Genomic DNA, 18,466 nt, shown 5'->3' with positions numbered 1-18,466 from the left:
GTTTGTGACCTGGGGAGGGGAGCAGGGTCGGGCGGTCCACAAAGGCGTCCCACGGGCGGCACGGTTCCTCCTAACCGTTACCGTTGGCAAACGGCTTACCTTCTCCACCGGTGAGCCTTTCCTTTCGCCCTCCCCCAGTCCTGGGACCTAACCCAAGCCCGCCTGCCTCGCCCAGGACCTCAACCCCCGAGCAAAAGGTCTGGGCACCGGCTCCCACCGGCACAGAGACAACGGCTGGGAGGCGCGAGGGATTGTGGGAGGCGCGGGCGCCGCGCGGGTTCCTGGGAAACGTAGTTCCGCGCGCCAACATGGCTGCGCCCAGGGGCCGGGAGTAAGCGAGGGCGCCGGAGCGAGCACGGGAGAGGTGAGCACCCTGGGGGGTGTGGGGCGCCGGTCAAGGGAGGCTCCGGGCTCCGTGCGGCCTCGACTGTAGGGGTGGGAAGTGCGCGTTTGTGAGGGTCTCCCCGGATTATTAGGGACTCGGGCGCTTCTGAGCCAGGCTGGTTCCGGACTTCACTCCTGTGGCCCCCATCACGCGCCCTTAAAATGGGAGGCGCCCCCAGCTCCGCAGGGGGGACCTCCGCCGGGTGTTGGGGGAATTCGTTCAGCTTGGTCAGGGAGCACAGGAGTCCCAGTTGGCCGGGTCTGTCTTTCTGCAGGACCCAGGCAGGGACACGGGTCGGGGTACCCCGAGACTCCGCGGCAGCGACCCCTGCCAGCTGTTGGGGAGTCGCTCACCCTGGCCAGGCAGACAGCCTCTGGCTGGCCAGGTCTCTCTTTCTGCAGGACCCAGGGACAAGGGACAGGGCACCCCCAGATCTCAGCAGCTGGGTCCCCTACCAGTTGTTGGGTCACTCTGTCCAGGCAGATACCCCCTGGCTGGTCAGATCTGTCTTTCTGTGGGACCAGGGACAAGGGACAGGGCACCCCTAGACCTCAGCAGCTGGGACCTCTTGGCAGTTGTTGGGGGGATTCACCCAGCCTGGTCAGGCAGCACAGGAGCCCCGGCTGGCCGGGTCTGTCTTTCTGTAGGACCTGGGGACATGGGACAGGGCACCCCAGACTCTGCAGCTGAGACCCCTTGCCAGTTGTTGGGGGCATTTACTCACCCTGGTCAGGCAAACAGCCCCTGGCCGGCCAGGTCTTGTCTTTCTGCAGGACCCAGGCCCAAGGGGCAGGAGACAGATAGACACAGCCAGACATTCACCCCCAGGCCACCCACGGGTGCACATAGAACCCCAGAACCTAACTATGCGGTGCTGTTTGGTATCTGATGACGCTCTTGTCCTTTCAGTATGCCATGGACAGTGATCACCGAAGTAGCTGCAGACTCAGCAAAGCTGAGAAGAAGTCTCTGAGGAAACAGGTCAAAGCCAGACACACATTGCTGAGGCATGAAGGCATTGAGGCAGTGACCCATGCCACCCAGGTGACCGACTGTGCTCGTGGGTGCAAAGGGTGCAGTGCTCACAGGAGAGTCTGCCCCTCTTTGTTTTGTATCATCCAGGGATGACTGAACTGCAGTGCTCAGGCCCCACTCAGTTCCCTCCATTGTGCGGGCAAGAGGCTTTGCTGGGCAAACATTAATAGCAGCTAACGCTCTCTTTGCTGTTTCCAAAGCATACCTAAATTCATATTTCTATTTAATTCCCTGAAAAAGCCTATGTAAAGAGTGAAAAAACCAAGGTTCTCAGAGGATGTATATGACCCTTGGTATAAAATGACAATAAAATCCTCATTTCAATGATCCTGATCCATTCTTCTATTCCCTACTTCAGTCTGTATTATAAACCATTTTTATTTCATGCTGTGAAACATGTTTTTATTTGTTAGATCTTATTTACAGAGTATTTTCATTATCTCATGGCAACTATTTGTTTATTTTATTAGTGAAACACCTTGAGGAACAGTTGTAGACTTACACATTTTTGTGCTTGGGTTTCATTTATACAATGATTGAGTACCCATCCCTCCACCAGTGCCCATTTTCCACCACCACTGATCCCAATACCCCTCCCACCTCCTCTCCCCCCCATCCCACCCTGCCTTTGTGGCAGGGCATTCCCCTTTGTTCTCTCTCTCCTTTTGGGTGCTTTGGTGTGCAAAAGGGGCATTGAGAGGCAATCATGTTTGGTTTATAGTCTACTTTCAGCATGCATCTCCCATCCTGGGCAGATCCTCCCAACACCCTTTATTTGGTGCTCCCTTCTGTATCTGAGCTGGCTTTTCCCACATCATGTATGGCTGGCCTCCAAGTCATGGCAACTGTTTTTTTTTTTTTCCTTCACTTGATCACTCGACTTCCCGTTAATCGTCGATCGGGCGCCAGTAACGTCTCCATTTGTCCCTGTCGCGTGCTAGTGTAGCCCAATGGCGTCTGTTCGTTCTAGGAACACGAAGAGCCTCAAACCGATCGTTCATGATCTTGATGAAGAAGTCTGACCATCTGGTAGGTGGGTGGCTACGCGGTCTTTTGACATCCCATGGAATCCAGTCGGTAACGGCTCTAGTCCAGCGGTCGTCTCCAAATCTCATTATTTGACCAGCCCATCTGATTTTTGATGCCTTGTCAAATGAGACAGCATCCCTGATTCTTGGTCTTCGAGGGAGGTTGAAACTCCGGATTCTTTCTCTCATTTGAGTGAAACGTGATATTCCAAGCGTAGCTCTTTCAGTTCCTCTTTGGGAGACCCAAATAGCGTTCTCATCCTGTTTGCGTAGGGCCCAGGTCTCTGAGGCGTATGTTAATGCAGGAAGAACAGTGGAATCAAAGAGATGTGCCCGGAGCCGGAGGTTCTTCGTCCTCTTAGCTATTTCTTCGACGCTCTTGAAGGCGTTCGAAGCCGCTCTCTTCCTCCTGTGCAGCTCAGGTGCCAGGTCATTTGTCATGTTTTTTTTCCTTATTTTTTATTTTATTTTTTGTTTGTTTTTTATTACTGAAACACCATGAGGCACAGTTGTAGACTTACAGATTTTTGTGCTTGGATTTTAATTATACAATGATCAAATACCCATCCCTCCACCAGTGCCCATTTTCTACCACCACGTGTCCCAGTATCCCTCCCACCCCCCATCTCCCCCATCCCACCCTGCCTCTGTGGCAGGGCATTCCCTTTTGTTCTCTCTCCCCTTTTGGGTGCTGTGGTTTGCAAAAGAGGCATTGAGTGGCAATCATGTTCAGTCTATAGTCTACTTTCAGCATGCTTCTCCCATCCTGGGAGGATCCTCCTTATTTGGTGCTCCCTTCTCTATCTGAGCTCCCTTTTCCCTTAGAATGTGTGGCTGGCCTCCAAGCCATGGAGCAAAACTCCTGGTACTAATCTCGGCCACTCTTGGCTGTTAGTCTCCTATTTTGTTACTTCATGTTTCCCAGATGAATGCAATCTTTCTATGTCTGTCCCTCTCTTTCTGACTCATTTCGCTTAACATGATACTTTCCATGTAGTACCACTTGTATGTAAATTTCATGACTTCATCTTTTCTAACAGCTACATAGTACTCCATTGTGTAGATGTACCAAAGTTTCTTTAACCAGTCATCTGTTCTCGGGCACTCAGGTTTTTTCCAGATTCTGGCTATTGTAAAGAGTGCTGCAATGAACAAACAAGTGCAGATGTCACTTCGACTATACTTTTTTGCATGGCAACTATTTAATTATAAGTATCTGAGGGACTCTGAGAACTCAGAGCAGCACGTGTCCCTCAAGTCAGGCTTCTGCTCGACCCTGTACCGTATCCTAAGTTAGGAGTGACTATTTAAGGGAGACCTAAGGGACTATTAGAGAGAGATCTAAATCAGTGCAAGGTCCATCCTGGCATTAATTGTGGGGCGTTTCCTCTGGGTTTGCAGACTTTGGTGTTTCTCACCCGTGTCAATCAAGTATCTTCACACCTGTGACATCATTAACAGTTAATTGGATTTAATTAACTGTTAGACACTTCAGAGTTGGGGAAGGGGCAGAAATGCAGGTCTGGGGTGCAGACTCAGCATCTCATACAGGAACGGCACATGTTCTGTCACCTGTGTCACGTTCTGCCCCTAGAAATGGTTTTTAAGTGCAAAGACTGTATGGGCACTAGACCCTAAGAACCAGGATAGAGAGGTGGGAAGAGGACTCAAAGGGGTGGCGTATACTCGGCACCCCACTTTCAACCCCGGTGGTACTGAGCAGTGTTCAGCCTCAGGCCGGGACTGCTAGGAGAGGCCTGCTTGGCCTTTGGACACTGTTGGGATGACCCTAGTTTTAAGTAGAGAGTCACAATGATTGGAATCTAGAAAGGAAATCAGTTTAACTGCAGAATGAATTAGATACTTGGGATTTTTTCCTAGTATAGCAAAAGTGTTGCTTGTAGACACTGACAGGAATAGATTTTTCCTGTCTCTGCCTTAACTTTATTTTTCTGTTCCTCAGTTTTCCTTTAAAATAGGCTAATCCACTTTGTAGGATCTCTGTGAAGATTAATTATATATATATATATCAATTAACAATGATAATTGGGGTGAAGCATACAGCATGATTTCTGGCAAAAAAATCCCCAAGTGTTAAGCCCTTCCATTTTTCTCTTTAATCTTTTCACGTTAAATTTATGGACCCCCAAAAAGTTACCTTTTGATTTTTATGTGTGATCATTTTAGAAACAGCAGAAAGTTGCTTTAAAATATTATTTACAAAATCGGAGTATTTTTAATTTCTAGATATTTTAGTTCGTTGTTTCGCGTGCTTTATATGGAATGATAAAACCGAGGGGCCAGAGGTGGCTCAGTGGGTTGGAGCACATGCTCTGCACGCAGAAGGCGCAGGTTTGATCCCCTGACACCATCCAGATAGGAATAGCCCCTGAGCACTGTGAGGGCTGGTCCTCAAATTAACAGAACTTGCAAAACTGAATAACCATCAAGAGAAGACTTTTATAATTAAAGCTCTGTAGAAAACTTCATGCAAGAAACAATCTTATTTAAAACTCCCAACGATCCCCAATGGGTTCCTGTCAATTGCTCAAGTTACCTTCTTTCTTCATTTCGTTTCTGTTGTTCTAGAGCCTGGTTGTCGCCAATGGTGGTTTGGGTAACGGCGTCAGTAGGGACCGGCTGCTCCCCGTTGTAGAGGAGTATGGCCCTGTGGATGCTCTCCTCATGCCACCTAATAAGCCCTACGCATTTGTGAGGTACAGAACGACGGAAGCATCTGGGAAAGCCTATGCTGCCCTCAACGGAAAAGAAATAGAGGACGATTTAGGACAGAAGATCATTCTGTACTCGAATTTTGTGGAAAAAGGTATTCCCATACACCTGTCTTTTAAAAATGCTTTCATTTTTTAATTTCTTGTTTTTCTTTGTGTGTGTGTGAGAGAGAGAGAGAAAGAGAGAGAGAGAGAAGTTTGAATGCCTAATTATTATTTATTTATTTTTGTTCATATAACGTTTTATTAGTAGAGTAATTTTTTTTTTCAAATTTTTATTAGTGAAGCACCACGAGGTACAGTTGTAGACTTACAAATTTTTGTGTTTGGGTTATACAATGATCGAGTACCCATCCCTCTACCAGTGTCTTCACCACCAATGATCCCAGTATCCCACCCACCCTCCCCATCCCCCTCATCTCACCCTGCCTCTGTGGCAGGGCATTCCCTTTTGTTCTCTCTCTCCTTTTGGGTGCTGAGGTTTGCAAAAGAGGCATTGAGTGGGAATCATGTTCGGTCTATAGTCTACTTTCAGCATATATCTCCCATCTTGGGAGGATCCTCCCAACACCCTTTATTTGGTGCTCCCTTCTGTATCTGAGCTCCCTTTTTCCCTAGCATATGCGGCTGGCCTCTAAGCCATGGAGTAAACCTCCTGGTACTTATCTTGGCTGTTCTTGGGTGTTAATCTCCTATTTTGTTACTTTATGTTTTCCAGATGTCATGTTATGTTTATGTTATGTTTATGTTCCATGTGACATCTTCTAATCTTATTTTTTTCCTTTGGAGAACCTGGCAGGCTACCAAAAGTATCCTGCCCGCACGGTGAAGTATGGCAAACTTCCTGTGTCGTACTCAATATTCCAAATACCAGTAACAATGATGGGTCTCATTCTCCTAATTCTGAAAGAGCATTGAAATGGCTCTTTTAAAATCTCAGGGCTAGGAAGAAGGAGACATTACTGGTGCCTGCTCGAGGAAATCGACGAACAACCGGTGATCGTGATCATGATCGTGATGTTCCCCAGATGAATGCAGTCTTTCTATGTCTGTCCCTCTCTTTCTGACTCATTTCACTTAGCATGATACTTTCCATGTAGTACCACTTGTATGTAAATTTCATGACTTCATCTTTTCTAACAGCTGCATAGTACTCCATTGTGTAAATGTACCAAAGTTTCTTTAACCAGTCATCTGTTCTCAGGCACTCAGGTTTTTTCCAGATTCTGGCTATTGTAAAGAGTGCTGCAATGAACAAACAAGTGCAGATGTCACTTTGACTATACTTTTTTGCCTCTCTGGGATATATTCCCAGGAGTGGTATTGGGTCAAATGGGAGCTCAATTTCTAATTTTTTGAGAATCGTCCATACTGTTTTCCAAAAGGACTGAACCAGTCGGCATTCCCACCAGCAGTGAAGGAGGGTCCCTTTCTCTCCACATCCGCGCCAACACCGGTTGCTTTTGTCCTTCTGGGTGTGGGCCAGTCTCTGAGTTGTGAGATGATATCTCATTGTTGTTTTGATCTGCATCTCCCCGATGATTAATGATGTAGAGCATTTTCACCATTTGGATTTCTTCTTTGAGAAAGTTTCTGTTCATTTCGTTGCCCCATTTTTTGATGGGGTTGGATGTTTTCTTCTTGTGGAGCTCAGCCAGTACTTTGTATATCCTTGATATCAGCCCCTTGTCAGATGGGTGAATATGAATGCCTAATTATTGTGAAACAAAGCAAGATATCAGCTAAGAAGCTTCTCTTAATTTAACAAACTTACTTAAGGCCTTATTTGTGCCAGGCATGGGTCTAGTAGGTAAAGGTTAAGACAGAGCCTGCCTTTAAGGAGCTGGATGTTCATATACATACTATATACAATAGCACAGCGGTAGGGCGTTTGCCTTGCACGCAGCCAACATGGCTGACCCAAGTTCGATTCCTCCGCCCCTCTCGGAGAGCCCGGCAAGCTACCAAGAGTATCTCGCCAGCACGGCAGAGCCTGGCAAGCTCCCCGTGACGTATTCCATATGCCAGACACAGTAACAACAAAGTCTCCAGTGGAGACGTTATTGGGCCCGCTTGAGCAAATCGACGAACAACGGGAGGGCCATTACCTTTTTATACTTACGTTATGCATGTTCCTTATTTTGGAATCCTGCTACTAATTGTGTTTTGAAAATTTACTGTTGACAATTCAGATTATCATTTCATTTCTTAGTATCTATCCATAAGCTTTTAGCTAATTACTTCAGGGTTCATTGTAATCCAAATGATTATATGTCAAGTTTCAGATTATGGAGGACCATCTTTAGCTATTCAAACTCCATAAAGCTTTGTAGGGCATCTGAGCATCTGTCTAGTAGAAATTTCTGGGTGGGAGAGAATGCCAATGAGCTGAATGCCTGCCCAGGTTCCATCCCCAGCACCATATGGTCCCAAGCACAGCCAGAAATGATCCCCACGCTCTTGGTTTCAGCTGATGTGAGTCCCAATACAAACAGACGCAAAAGGACTTTCACTGGTGACCAAATTGTTCCCATATTCATACCTGTGCTTTCTAGTATCACATGTGATCAAGGAACTGAAATTTTTCTTGTATTTATTTATTTTTGTGCCACACACACCCAGCCATGCTCTGGGCATACTCTTCACTCTGTGCTCAGGGCTCACTCCTGGTGGGTCTTGGGGCTGTATTCTGTGCCGGACTCAACCATGAGCAAGGCTAGCTCCTGACCCACCTACTAGCTTTGCTGCCCAGGAACTGAATTTTTAATATAAACTTATTTAAATTTAATGTAAATTTATTTAACTAAACTAATTCAGTTAATTTAAGTAGATGCTTTATCCACTAATTTATAGAATTGCTTCAGGGATTATTATAGCTTTATTACACTTATTACACTGTCCCATGGAAATGAGATGCATTAAGATGAACTTTGATTTAGACACCTAATATATTTGTTTTATATGTGGGTGTGAGTGTGTGTGTGTGTGTGTGTTTGTGTGTGTGTGTATTTACCACTTGTAGAGGCAATTAAAGAGTTCTTTTACGTTATCTTGGGGGTGGGTTGATAAATATAATGCAATCTAATTTTTTTTAAATGAGACTCAAAAGAAACTTAAAAACTTTTAAAGTTATATTAGAATTGATTATTCTCATTGTATTTAAAATTTGACTTAAGCTTAAGGGATTAAAAAAAAAACTGGGTTACCAGATAGGAATTCAAACCCTGTCACCACGTGCTCCCCAGAATGGTTTGTTCTCTAATACTAAATGTAAATTACTCTGTTTCCTTTATTTAGTCAAAATATTGTAGGGAGCAACATTCCCAGTCGAACTCAGGGACTATTTCTGGCACTGCGCACAGTGATCAGGAAACCTGAGTTACCAGGGACCAAATCAGGACCTCTCACACGCAAAGCAGTTCTCTCCAGCCTTGTGAGAATTCTTCTCCCTTTTATTCTAGAGATGGACCTAACTAAAACTTTGGAGGACAATGGGATTTCAGTTATTTTTCATGCAGGAGTGTTTTTATTAGAAAATTTTATGTTGTTTTACATTTTCCTGCTACTTGAAGACATGAGGTAGTTTTGATTTCGCAAGGGCAGGGCTGGAGAGACAGCCGGTGAAGGTGCTTGCCTTGTAGTATGGGTGACCCTGTTTCTGTCCCTAGTAATGGGCCAGGTATAGGCTCCGAGCATCTCTGGGTGCAACCCCAGCCCTTTGGCCCCCAACCACCAAGAAAAGAACTGTAGCACTGTAGCGCTGTCCTCCTGTTGTTCATCGATTTGCTCGAGCAGGCCTAGTAACGTCTGCATTGTGAGACTTGTTGTTACTGTGTTTGTCGTATTGAATACGTCACAGGGAGCTTGCCAGGCTTTGCCATGAGAGCGAGATACTCTTGGTAGCTTGCCGGGCTCTCTGAGCGGGCGGAGGAATCGAACCTGGGTGGGCCAGGTCAGCCAAGTGCAAGGCGTACTCCCTAAGGGCAAAAATGAGATTTTGCATTTTTGGTGTTCATTATTTAGAGACAACCTGATTTTCCAATGTAGAGAAATGCTGTAGATTGTATATGAAAACTTATTTCTTAGATTCAAAAAGTGACTTGGTCATGTTCAAAGAGAAAACTTACTAAATACTGTTGTGCTTCTGCGGGCCATTGCAGTAAATAAAGTGGAACCTGATTTTCAGCTCAATCTATATATGTCATGTAGCATTCTTGTTTCTAAAAATAATAATTGGGAGTCTTATGAACTGACAGAGCTATTGGACAGAATTATTCATATTTGGGAACTTTTCGTATTTAACTATTTCCATTTGATCTCTCACAGTACAGTGGAAAGAATCGGGATGCCAGGCCTTACCTCCAGGCCTCACAGTGATAGAAAATATTATTTCTTCTGAGGTTGAACAACTGCTTCTAGAAAGTATTAAATGGACCGAAGATATAGACAATCAAAATTGTAAGTAAGATGCTTAAAATCTGCTAATTAAAAGATTTTGTGAAATGCCATGTTACCGTTCCCGCTTTTCTCCCTCCTCCTTTGGTTTCTTAAAACTCTTAATATTTCCTCAGAATTACTAAATGTAACCTGGATACCATGTTAGACAAATCACATCAACTATTCTTAAGAACATTTGAGATTAGTAGCACTGATATTGAACCATCAGTTTTAAGCTCCACACCGATTGATATTTCGTAGCTAGCATTTGGTCTAATGTTTTGAAGCCCCTCTGCAGGTCATCTTATTTGTCTCAACTCAATTCTAAATCAGATTTCCTCTTAAGGAATCAGCAGTTCAATACCACACTAATATAGTGTCTTAAAAGCCTTTTGGAGAGTAAATGAGAATTATTCTGATTATTTCTAGATTATTCACAATATGTACTTAACTCTTTTAAACTGTGGGGTCCAACTCCTTAAATGTTACAATTTTGGACTTACAAGAACAGCAGTTTAGTCCTCTTGGCACCCATGGGATTAGGCCATCGCCCTGTCTAGTTTGACCCCCAAACAGAAGAACAAAAGAACAGATCTGAGGTAGAATGGTTAATTTTATCAAAGACACTTAATCACTTAATCACTTAACTTCCCGTTAGTCGTCGATTTGCTCGAGCGGGCGCCAGTAACGTCTCCATTTGTCCCTGTCGCGTGCTAGTGTAGCCCAATGGCATCTGTTCGCTCCGGGAACATGAAGGGCCTCAAACCGATCGTTCATGATCTTCAGGAAGAAGTCTGACCATCTGGTAGGTGGGCGGCCACGCGGTCTCTTGACATCCCGTGGAATCCAATCAGTAACAGCTCTAGTCCAACGGTCGTCTTTAAATCTCATTACGTGACCAGCCCATCTGATTTTCGACACCTTGGCAAATGAGACAGCGTCCCTGATCCTTGATCGTTGACGGATGTCAGAACTCCGGATTCTTTCTCTCATTTGAGTGAAACGTGATATTCCAAGCATAGCTCTTTCTATTCTTCTTTGGGAGACCTGAATGGCATTCTCATCTTGTTTGCGTAGGGCCCAGGTCTCTGAGGCATATGTTAATGCAGGAAGAACAGTGGAATCAAAGAGATGTGCCCGGAGCCGGAGGTTCTTCAACCTCTTTGCTATTTCTTCGACGTTCTTGAAGGCGTTCCAAGCCGCTCTCTTCCTCCTGCGCAGCTCGGGTGCCAGGTCATTTGTCATGTTGACCTCTCGACCTAGGTAGACATAGCTGTTGCATTCGGAGATGGTCGTTCCATTGAGAGCGAATGGGGCGTCAGGAACAAGGCTGTTTCTCATAAACATTGTCTTCGTAAGATTCAGCTGTAGTCCTACCTTTCCACACTCACTGTCAAAGTCGGCCAGCATTTGTGCTGCTTGGCTGATGTTTGGTGTTATTAAAACAATATCATCAGCAAAGCGGAGGTGGTGTAATTGCCGACCATCTATCTTCACTCCCATTCCTTCCCATTCCAGTCGTCGCATGATGTTCTCGAGGGTGGCACTGAAGAGTTTCGGTGAAATGGTATCACCCTGCCGCACCCCTCTCTTGACATCAACGATCACTTCTTTGTAGAATGGTGAGATCCTGGTAGTGAATCCGCAATACAGCTCACGGAGGATCCTGATGTATTGGGCTTGAATGCCCTGATTGGCTAGGGCTTCAATGACCGCTTCCGTCTCAACAGAATCAAAGGCCTTCTTTAAATCAATGAACGTTAAGCAGAGCGGCATCTTGAACTCCCGAGAAACCTCAATGAGCTTGGTTATTGTGTGGATATGGTCGATGGTGCTGAATCCTTTGCGGAACCCTGCTTGCTCGCATGGTTGTCCTTCATCTAATGTTCTGCCAATCCTATTCAGGATGACTCGAGTGAACAACTTGTAGATGACAGACAATAGGCAGATCGGGCGATAGTTGCCAATGTCATGGATGTCTCCCTTCTTGAACAGTAGTACGGTCCTGCTGGTTTTCCATTGGGACGGAACCTTGCATTCAGACAGGTAGCGAGTGAAGAGCCGAGCCAGTGTATTGATGAGTACTGATGGCAGGTTCTTCAGGTGTTCAGGTCTGACCTTGTCTGGGCCGGGTGCTGTTTGTTTCTTTACCGACGAAATGGCGTGTCGGATTTCGGAGGGGAGAACGTTGGGAACAACATACCCATCCTGTGGAATTTGGTATGTTGGCAAGTGGACATGGCTATCGAAGAGATTTGAGTAGAAGTCATGGATAATCTTCTCCATTGCCGTTCTGGAGGATGTGATGGATCCATCAGGACGTCGGAGGGCAGTCATCTTGGTCTTATAGTTGGCGAAGGATAGGCGGGCCTTACGAATACTTTTCCCGGCTTCTGCCGCATCTACCAGTACTTCTGCTCTTCTCTCTTTGAGGTCTTCCTTGATCGCATCTCTGCACTGCTTTGCAAGCTCGGACGTTAGTTTGCGGTTGCCTGAGGCATGCGCCAAACCACGCTGGCGAATTAGCTCAAGAGTTTTCGAAGATAGGCGACTTCTTGTGGCTATCTCGCTCTTGGCGTTCCTCGCACATTCATGGAGGTGCTGAACCAGTCGATCGTATTCCTCGTCAATGTTGTCAACAATGGCATCTTCCCATGTTGCCGCAATAGTACCAAAGAGTTCCCAGTTGGTGGTCATTCTGGGAGTTCTCTTTTTGAACTTTGCAGCCCTTTCTCCCCGCTCTGTGAAGTAGAATTTTGCACGAAGGAGACGGTGGTCCGATCCCGTTCGAAATTTTGGGACAACAGCGACATCAGTCAGGCAAAACCGTCGATTGAATATGATGTGGTCTATTTCGTTGTGGAATCGTCCACCGGGAGACTCCCATGTCCATCGTTTAGATTCTGCCTTCTGGAACTGTGAGTTACCATGGATGGTCTTGGTCGACATGATGAACTCTGACAGTCTCTCACCCTGTTCGTTCCATTCTAGGCCATGGGTCCCGATGTGAAGTTCTTCAGCTGATCTTCTCGGTCCTATCTTGGCATTAAAATCACCCACAATGATCTTGTAGAAGGTGTGGTCTTCTTTATAGAACTTCTCTAGCTCCATGTAGAACTTCTCGATTTCTCTTTCATCATAATGAGATGTTGGTGCGTAGACAACGAAGATAGAAACTGCAGGCAGTGAGCCACATCTATTCAAATGTAAACGTCCGATTCGGGTTGTTAGGCATTCGAATGAATCAATGCTCTTGACCAAGTTTGTGTTGACAAGGACACCGACGCCTCCAACACCTCTTTTATCGCATGTTCCGAGGAACAATTCTTCTCCGGTGTCGAAAACGGCATGGTGAGATTCGTGCCTTCTTGTCTCGGTCAGACCAATGATGTCGTACTTGATCATTCGCGCTTGTACCATCAGGTCCTCGATGGATGCATCTGATGCTAGCGTACGTGCATTGAAAGTACAGACGATCATTTTTGTCTTCCTTCGTTGTGGCAGCCTAGGTCGGCCTTGAGATTTTGTCGGCCTCTCCTTTCTCATCCTTCTCAGTGCTGCCATGTCGGTGAAGCCTTCAGGGTCAGGTGAATGAGACCAGTTGTAGTTACTGGTTTTGGCATATCGAATACACAGCGGATAGCTTGCCAGGCTCTTCCGTGCGGGCGGAATACTCTCGGTAGCTTGCCAGTCTTTCCGAGAGGGATAGAGGCTTTTGGGGTGACCTCTAATCACCCTTGTAGGTGTTACCATATTTGAACCCTATCAAATATGGTACGACAATTCCAGAAGATGGGTATTTAGTGTCTTATGATGTGTCGCGCGGCCGCTTGCGTCCGCGCGGTCTGGAAAGTGTCCTGGAGTGTGGCGACGGCTGGGTAGTGGAAGTCGTGTCGAGAGTGGAAGTCTGCCAGTGGGGTATTTATCTGGGTAGGGTGGGTCTCCTGTGCACAATTCGATCCCTGGGTGGTTGATGGAAGCAGACAGGGCAGGGTAGGGTGGGGCTCCTGATTAGAATCCCTTTGTCACCTGTGGTGGTGGGAGCAAGCAGAGAAGCTCTGTCCCTGGGTCCGCCGAGCCTGGAGTCCAAGGTCTCAGAGAGTTCCGCTTATCTTGTTCTGTGGGTCTTCAGTTGTGCGTGGGTCTCAGCCGGAGCTGCCGCGCGGGTCCGGAAAGCGTCCTGGAGTGTGGCGACGGCTGGGTAGTGGAAGTCGTGTCAAAGACACTAATCACTTAATCACTTAATCCCCGTTATTCATCGATTTATTCGAGCGGGTGCCAGTAACGTCTCCATTCATCACGGTTGCGTGCTAGCGTAGCCCAATGGTATCTGTTCGTTTTAGGAACATGTAGAGCCTCAAACCGATCATTTAGGGTCTTGACGAAGAAGTCTGACCATCTTATAGGTGGGCGTCCACGTGATCTTTTGATGTCTCGTGGAATCCAATCAGTAATGGCTCTAGTCCAGCGGTTGTCTGTAAACCTCATTACATGTCCAGCCCATCTGATTTTTGATGTCTTGGCAAATGAGACAGCGTCTCTGATTCTTGAGCGTTGACGAAGATCAGAACTCCGGATTCTATCTCTCATTTGAGTGAATCGTGATATTCCAAGCATAGTTCTTTCGATTCCTCTTTGAGAGACCCGAATAGTGTTCTCATCCTGTTTTCGTAGGGTCCAGGTCTCTGAGGCATATGTTAATGCAGGAAGAATAGTGGAATCAAAGAGATGTGCTCGTAGTTGGAGGTTCTTTGTCCTTTTAGTTATTTCTTCAATGCTCTTGAAGGCATTCCAAGCCGCTCTCTTCCTCCTGCGTAACTCAGGTGCCAGGTCATTCATCATGTTGATTTCTCGACCTAAGTATATATAACTGTTGCATTCGGAGATGGTGGTTCCGTTGAGAGCGAATGGAGCGTCAGGAACAAGGCTGTTTCTCATAAACATTGTCTTCGTAAGATTCAGCTGTAGTCCAACCTTTCCACACTCACGGTCAAAGTCCGCAAGCATTTGTGCCGCTTGGCTGATGTTTGGTGTTATTAGAACGATGTCATCAGCAAAGCGGAGGTGGTGTAGTTGCCGACCATCTATCTTCACTCCCATGTTTTCCCATTCTAGTCGTCGCATGATGTTCTCGAGGGTGGCACTGAAGAGTTTTGGTGAAATGGTATCACCCTGCCGAACCCCTCTCTTGATATGGATGATTACTTCTTTGTAGAATGGTGAGATCTTGGTAGTGAATCCGCAATAGAGCTCACGAAGGATCCTGATGTATTGAGTTTGTACGCCCTGATTGGCTAGGGCTTCCATGACCGCTTCCGTCTCAACAGAATCAAAGGCCTTCTTTAAATCAATGAACGTTAGACAGAGCGGCATCTTGAACTCCCGAGATACCTCAATGAGCTTGGTTATTGTGTGGATATGGTCGATGGTACTGAATCCTTTTCGGAATCCAGCTTGTTCACATGGTTGTCCTTCATCTAGTGTTCTGCTAATCCTATTCAGGATGACTCGAGTGAATAGTTTGTAGATGACAGACAATAGGCAGATTGGGCGATAGTTGCCAATGTCGTGGATGTCTCCTTTCTTGTATAGTAGTACAGTCTTGCTGGTTTTCCATTGGGATGGAACCTTGCATTCAGACAGGTAGCGTGTGAAGAGTCGAGCTAATGTATTGATGAGTACTGATGGTAAGTTCTTCAGGTGTTCAGGTCTGATCTTGTCTGGGCCAGGTGCTTTTTGTTTCTTTACCGACGAGATGGCATGTTGGATTTCGGAAGGGAGAACATTGGGAACGACATATCCATCATGTGGTATGTGGTATGTGGGCAAGTGGATGTGGCTATTAAAGAGATCTGAGTAGAATTCATGAATAATCTTCTCCATTGCCCTTCTGGAAGATGTGATAGATCCATCATGATGTCGGAGGGCAGTCATCTTGGTTTTGTAGTTGGTGAAGGACAGGCGGGCATTACGAATGTTTTTCCCAGCTTCTGCTGCATCTACCAGTACTGCAGCTCTCCTGTTTTTGAGGTCATCCTTGATGGCTTTTCTGCACTGTTTTGCCAGTTCGGACGTTTGCTTGTGGTTGCCTGAGGCACGTGCCACGCCACGTTGGCGAATAAGTTCAAGAGTGTTCGAAGAAAGACGGTTTTTTGTGGTTATCTCTCTCTTGGCATTCCTTGCACAATCATGGAGGTGCTGAATGATTCGATCGTATTCCTCATCAATGTTGTCAATGACGGCATCTTCCCATGTTGCTGCAACAGAGCCAAAGAGTTCCCAGTTGGTAGTTGTTCTGGGAGTCTTCTTCTTAAACCTTGCATTCTTTTCTCCTCGTTCTGTGAGGTAGAATTTTGCACGAAGAAGACGGTGGTCTGATCCCGTTTGGAATTTTGGGACAACAGCAACATCAGTTAGGCAAAACCGCCGATTGAATATGATGTGGTCTATTTCATTGTGGAACCGTCCATCGGGAGACTCCCATGTCCAACGTTTAGATTCAGCCTTTTGGAATTGTGAGTTACCATGGAAGGTTTTGGTTGACATGATGAACTCAGACAGTCTGTCACCTTGTTCGTTCCATTCCAGGCCATGGGTTCCGATGTGGAGTTCATCGACTGATCTTCTTGGTCCTATCTTGGCATTAAAATCACCAACAATGATCTTGTAGAAGGTGTGATCTTCTTTATAGAATTTCTCCAGCTCCATGTAGAATTTCTCAGTTTCTTTTTCACCATAACTGGATGTTGGTGCGTAGACAACAAAGATAGAAACTGCCGGTAGTGAGCCACATTTATTCAAGTGTAATCGTCCGATTCGGGTTGTTAGGCATTCAAATGAATCAATGCTTGTGACTAAGTTTGTGTTGACAAGGATACCGACACCACCGACGCCTCTTTTATCACATGTTCCAAGGAACAGTTCTTCTCCAGTGTCGAAAACAGCATGATGGGATTGATGTCTTCTCGTTTCGGTCAGACCAATGATGTCGTACTTGATCTTTCGTGCTTGTACCATAAGGTCTTCAATGGATGCAGCAGATGCCAGCGTACGAGCATTAAAAGTACAGACAATCATTTTTGTTTTTCTGCGTTTTGGCAGCCCATGTCTGCCTTGGTGTTTTATCAGCTTCTCCTTCCATATCCTTCTCGACTCTGCATAATCAGGGCTAGGGGAATGAGATCCATTTATTACTGGATTTGGCATATCAATTTGGTCTATTTGGCATAGATCACGGATAGCTTGCCAGGCTCTGCCGTGTGGGTTGGATATTTAAGGATATTTAAGGTATCCGGAAAATTATTAAATAAATAGTCGCGCGGCCGCGAATGCGGCCGCGCGCTCCCGGGAGCTTGTTGTGATAATCTTTGGATCCTGGCCTTTGTTGGGGTTACACGGCAGTTGGAGGGTGTAACTGTTTAGCTACTGACAGGTCCAGTCCCAAACCGTGCAGGCTTAGAGATCTCAGTCCCGGGTCCCACACACCTGGGTTCCTCTGCCAGTTCGGTTATGTCTGAGGCTTATCCAAGTGTGTGGAGAGTGGCTCCAGTAAGGCCTTGGTTGGGGCCTGGAAGTCTTCAGCTGTTGGGCCCTGGCGAGGATAGTCAGACACAGGGTAGGAGACTCTGCCTTGTGCTCTCCCGGGACTAATTAGACACTAATCTATCAATTAACAAAACTTACCTTTGCTCTCCTGATTATTACCTGCAGTATTGACATGGAACTAGATGAAAGTATTTTGCTAAATACTTTGCTTTCTTCTCTTTGCACAGTTCAGAAATCCTTAAAACACAGGCGAGTGAAGCATTTTGGTTATGAATTTCACTATGAGAACAACAATGTGAACAAAGATGAGCCATTACCTGGGGGTAAGAATTGTTAACAAATGATATGTGAGGGTCCAGAAAAAAATTGATTTATTAGAAAAATGCATGCTTTATTTGCCAGTTGGAGGGAAAGGTTTGAAACAGTTGTTTAAATTTAAAACACTTTCAGTTCATAGTGTTGTTTGAAATGTAAAAAAATTTATATACAGATCTAAGCTAAAGCCCCTTTTGAATACTATCTTTTGCTCCTGTGCTTTTCAGAAGTATTACTGTTAACAATTTAGTACATATTTTCCAAGTCTTTAAAAATGAGCTTATGCGAAGGGGAGATATCCAGAAAAGCTTGTTGTTTTAAACATGTATTATATGACATGTTATAAATTCCATGATCACATAGCACATGTATCAGTCCATCAGTCCAGCTTGCTTGCTTCCTTTCAGGATACTTTTCTTAGTGTGGTTTGATTTGGCCTATACCTGGGTGTATCTGAGCTGCATAGCTCAGTTGCCCGGCAGTGTTCGGGGAGACCGGGGCAGGGTTTGACGAAACCCAGCCGTCCTCGCACGCTGAGCATGCGCACTAGCCCCGTCTTGACTACCTTTGTCATTTTTCATGGTGTTGGTTTCTCCTTTATGTTGGTTCCCTTAAAGCTGGCATTTTGCTCATTTCGAATTTTCAGGCTTTAGAGAAATTTTGCAGTGCACATCTTTACACTCCTGCCTTCCTGGAGCCTGATGGAAGCTTCCCAAGAGAGGATTCTTCTAAGCTGTCCACTTGTTAGGTCAAAGTTGTGTTCATTTAAATGTTTGATAGATACTAAGAGATCACCCGCACATTCTCACCAAGTACGTGCCACCCTTTCACTTCCCCGCATAGAGTTGCACAGACTTGAGATTGTGCTTACTTTTCTGTGAATGAATTTCTTTTTTGAATCTGCCATTTTTTTTTGGAAAGGATTGCCTAATTGGAAAAAAATATATATACATATTCACAGTATATATGTATTTTTTATGTATAGTATA

The 18,466-nt window shown here is 45.6% G+C and overlaps 1 protein-coding gene across 1 annotated transcript in view; it reads left to right on the top strand.

The window, feature by feature from the left end:
- The first annotated feature begins 296 nt into the window (after positions 1-296).
- The window catches only part of ALKBH8 (alkB homolog 8, tRNA methyltransferase), a 37,031-nt gene continuing 18,861 nt past the window's right edge, over positions 297-18,466 (top strand). Inside the window, exons 1-5 of the mRNA XM_056115100.1 lie at positions 297-364; positions 1,295-1,429; positions 5,038-5,275; positions 9,507-9,638; positions 17,390-17,485. Coding sequence (XP_055971075.1) covers positions 1,301-1,429; positions 5,038-5,275; positions 9,507-9,638; positions 17,390-17,485 — 595 coding nt within the window. The 5' untranslated portion in view covers positions 297-364; positions 1,295-1,300. The remainder of the gene's footprint in view (positions 365-1,294; positions 1,430-5,037; positions 5,276-9,506; positions 9,639-17,389; positions 17,486-18,466) is intronic.

This window comes from Sorex fumeus, unplaced genomic scaffold (assembly GCF_029834395.1).
Source record: "Sorex fumeus unplaced genomic scaffold, SorFum_2.1 ptg000028l, whole genome shotgun sequence".
NCBI classification, from domain to species: domain Eukaryota; kingdom Metazoa; phylum Chordata; class Mammalia; order Eulipotyphla; family Soricidae; genus Sorex; species Sorex fumeus.
Note: the sequence above shows the minus strand (reverse complement) of the source record. Positions and strands in the feature narration are given on the sequence as shown.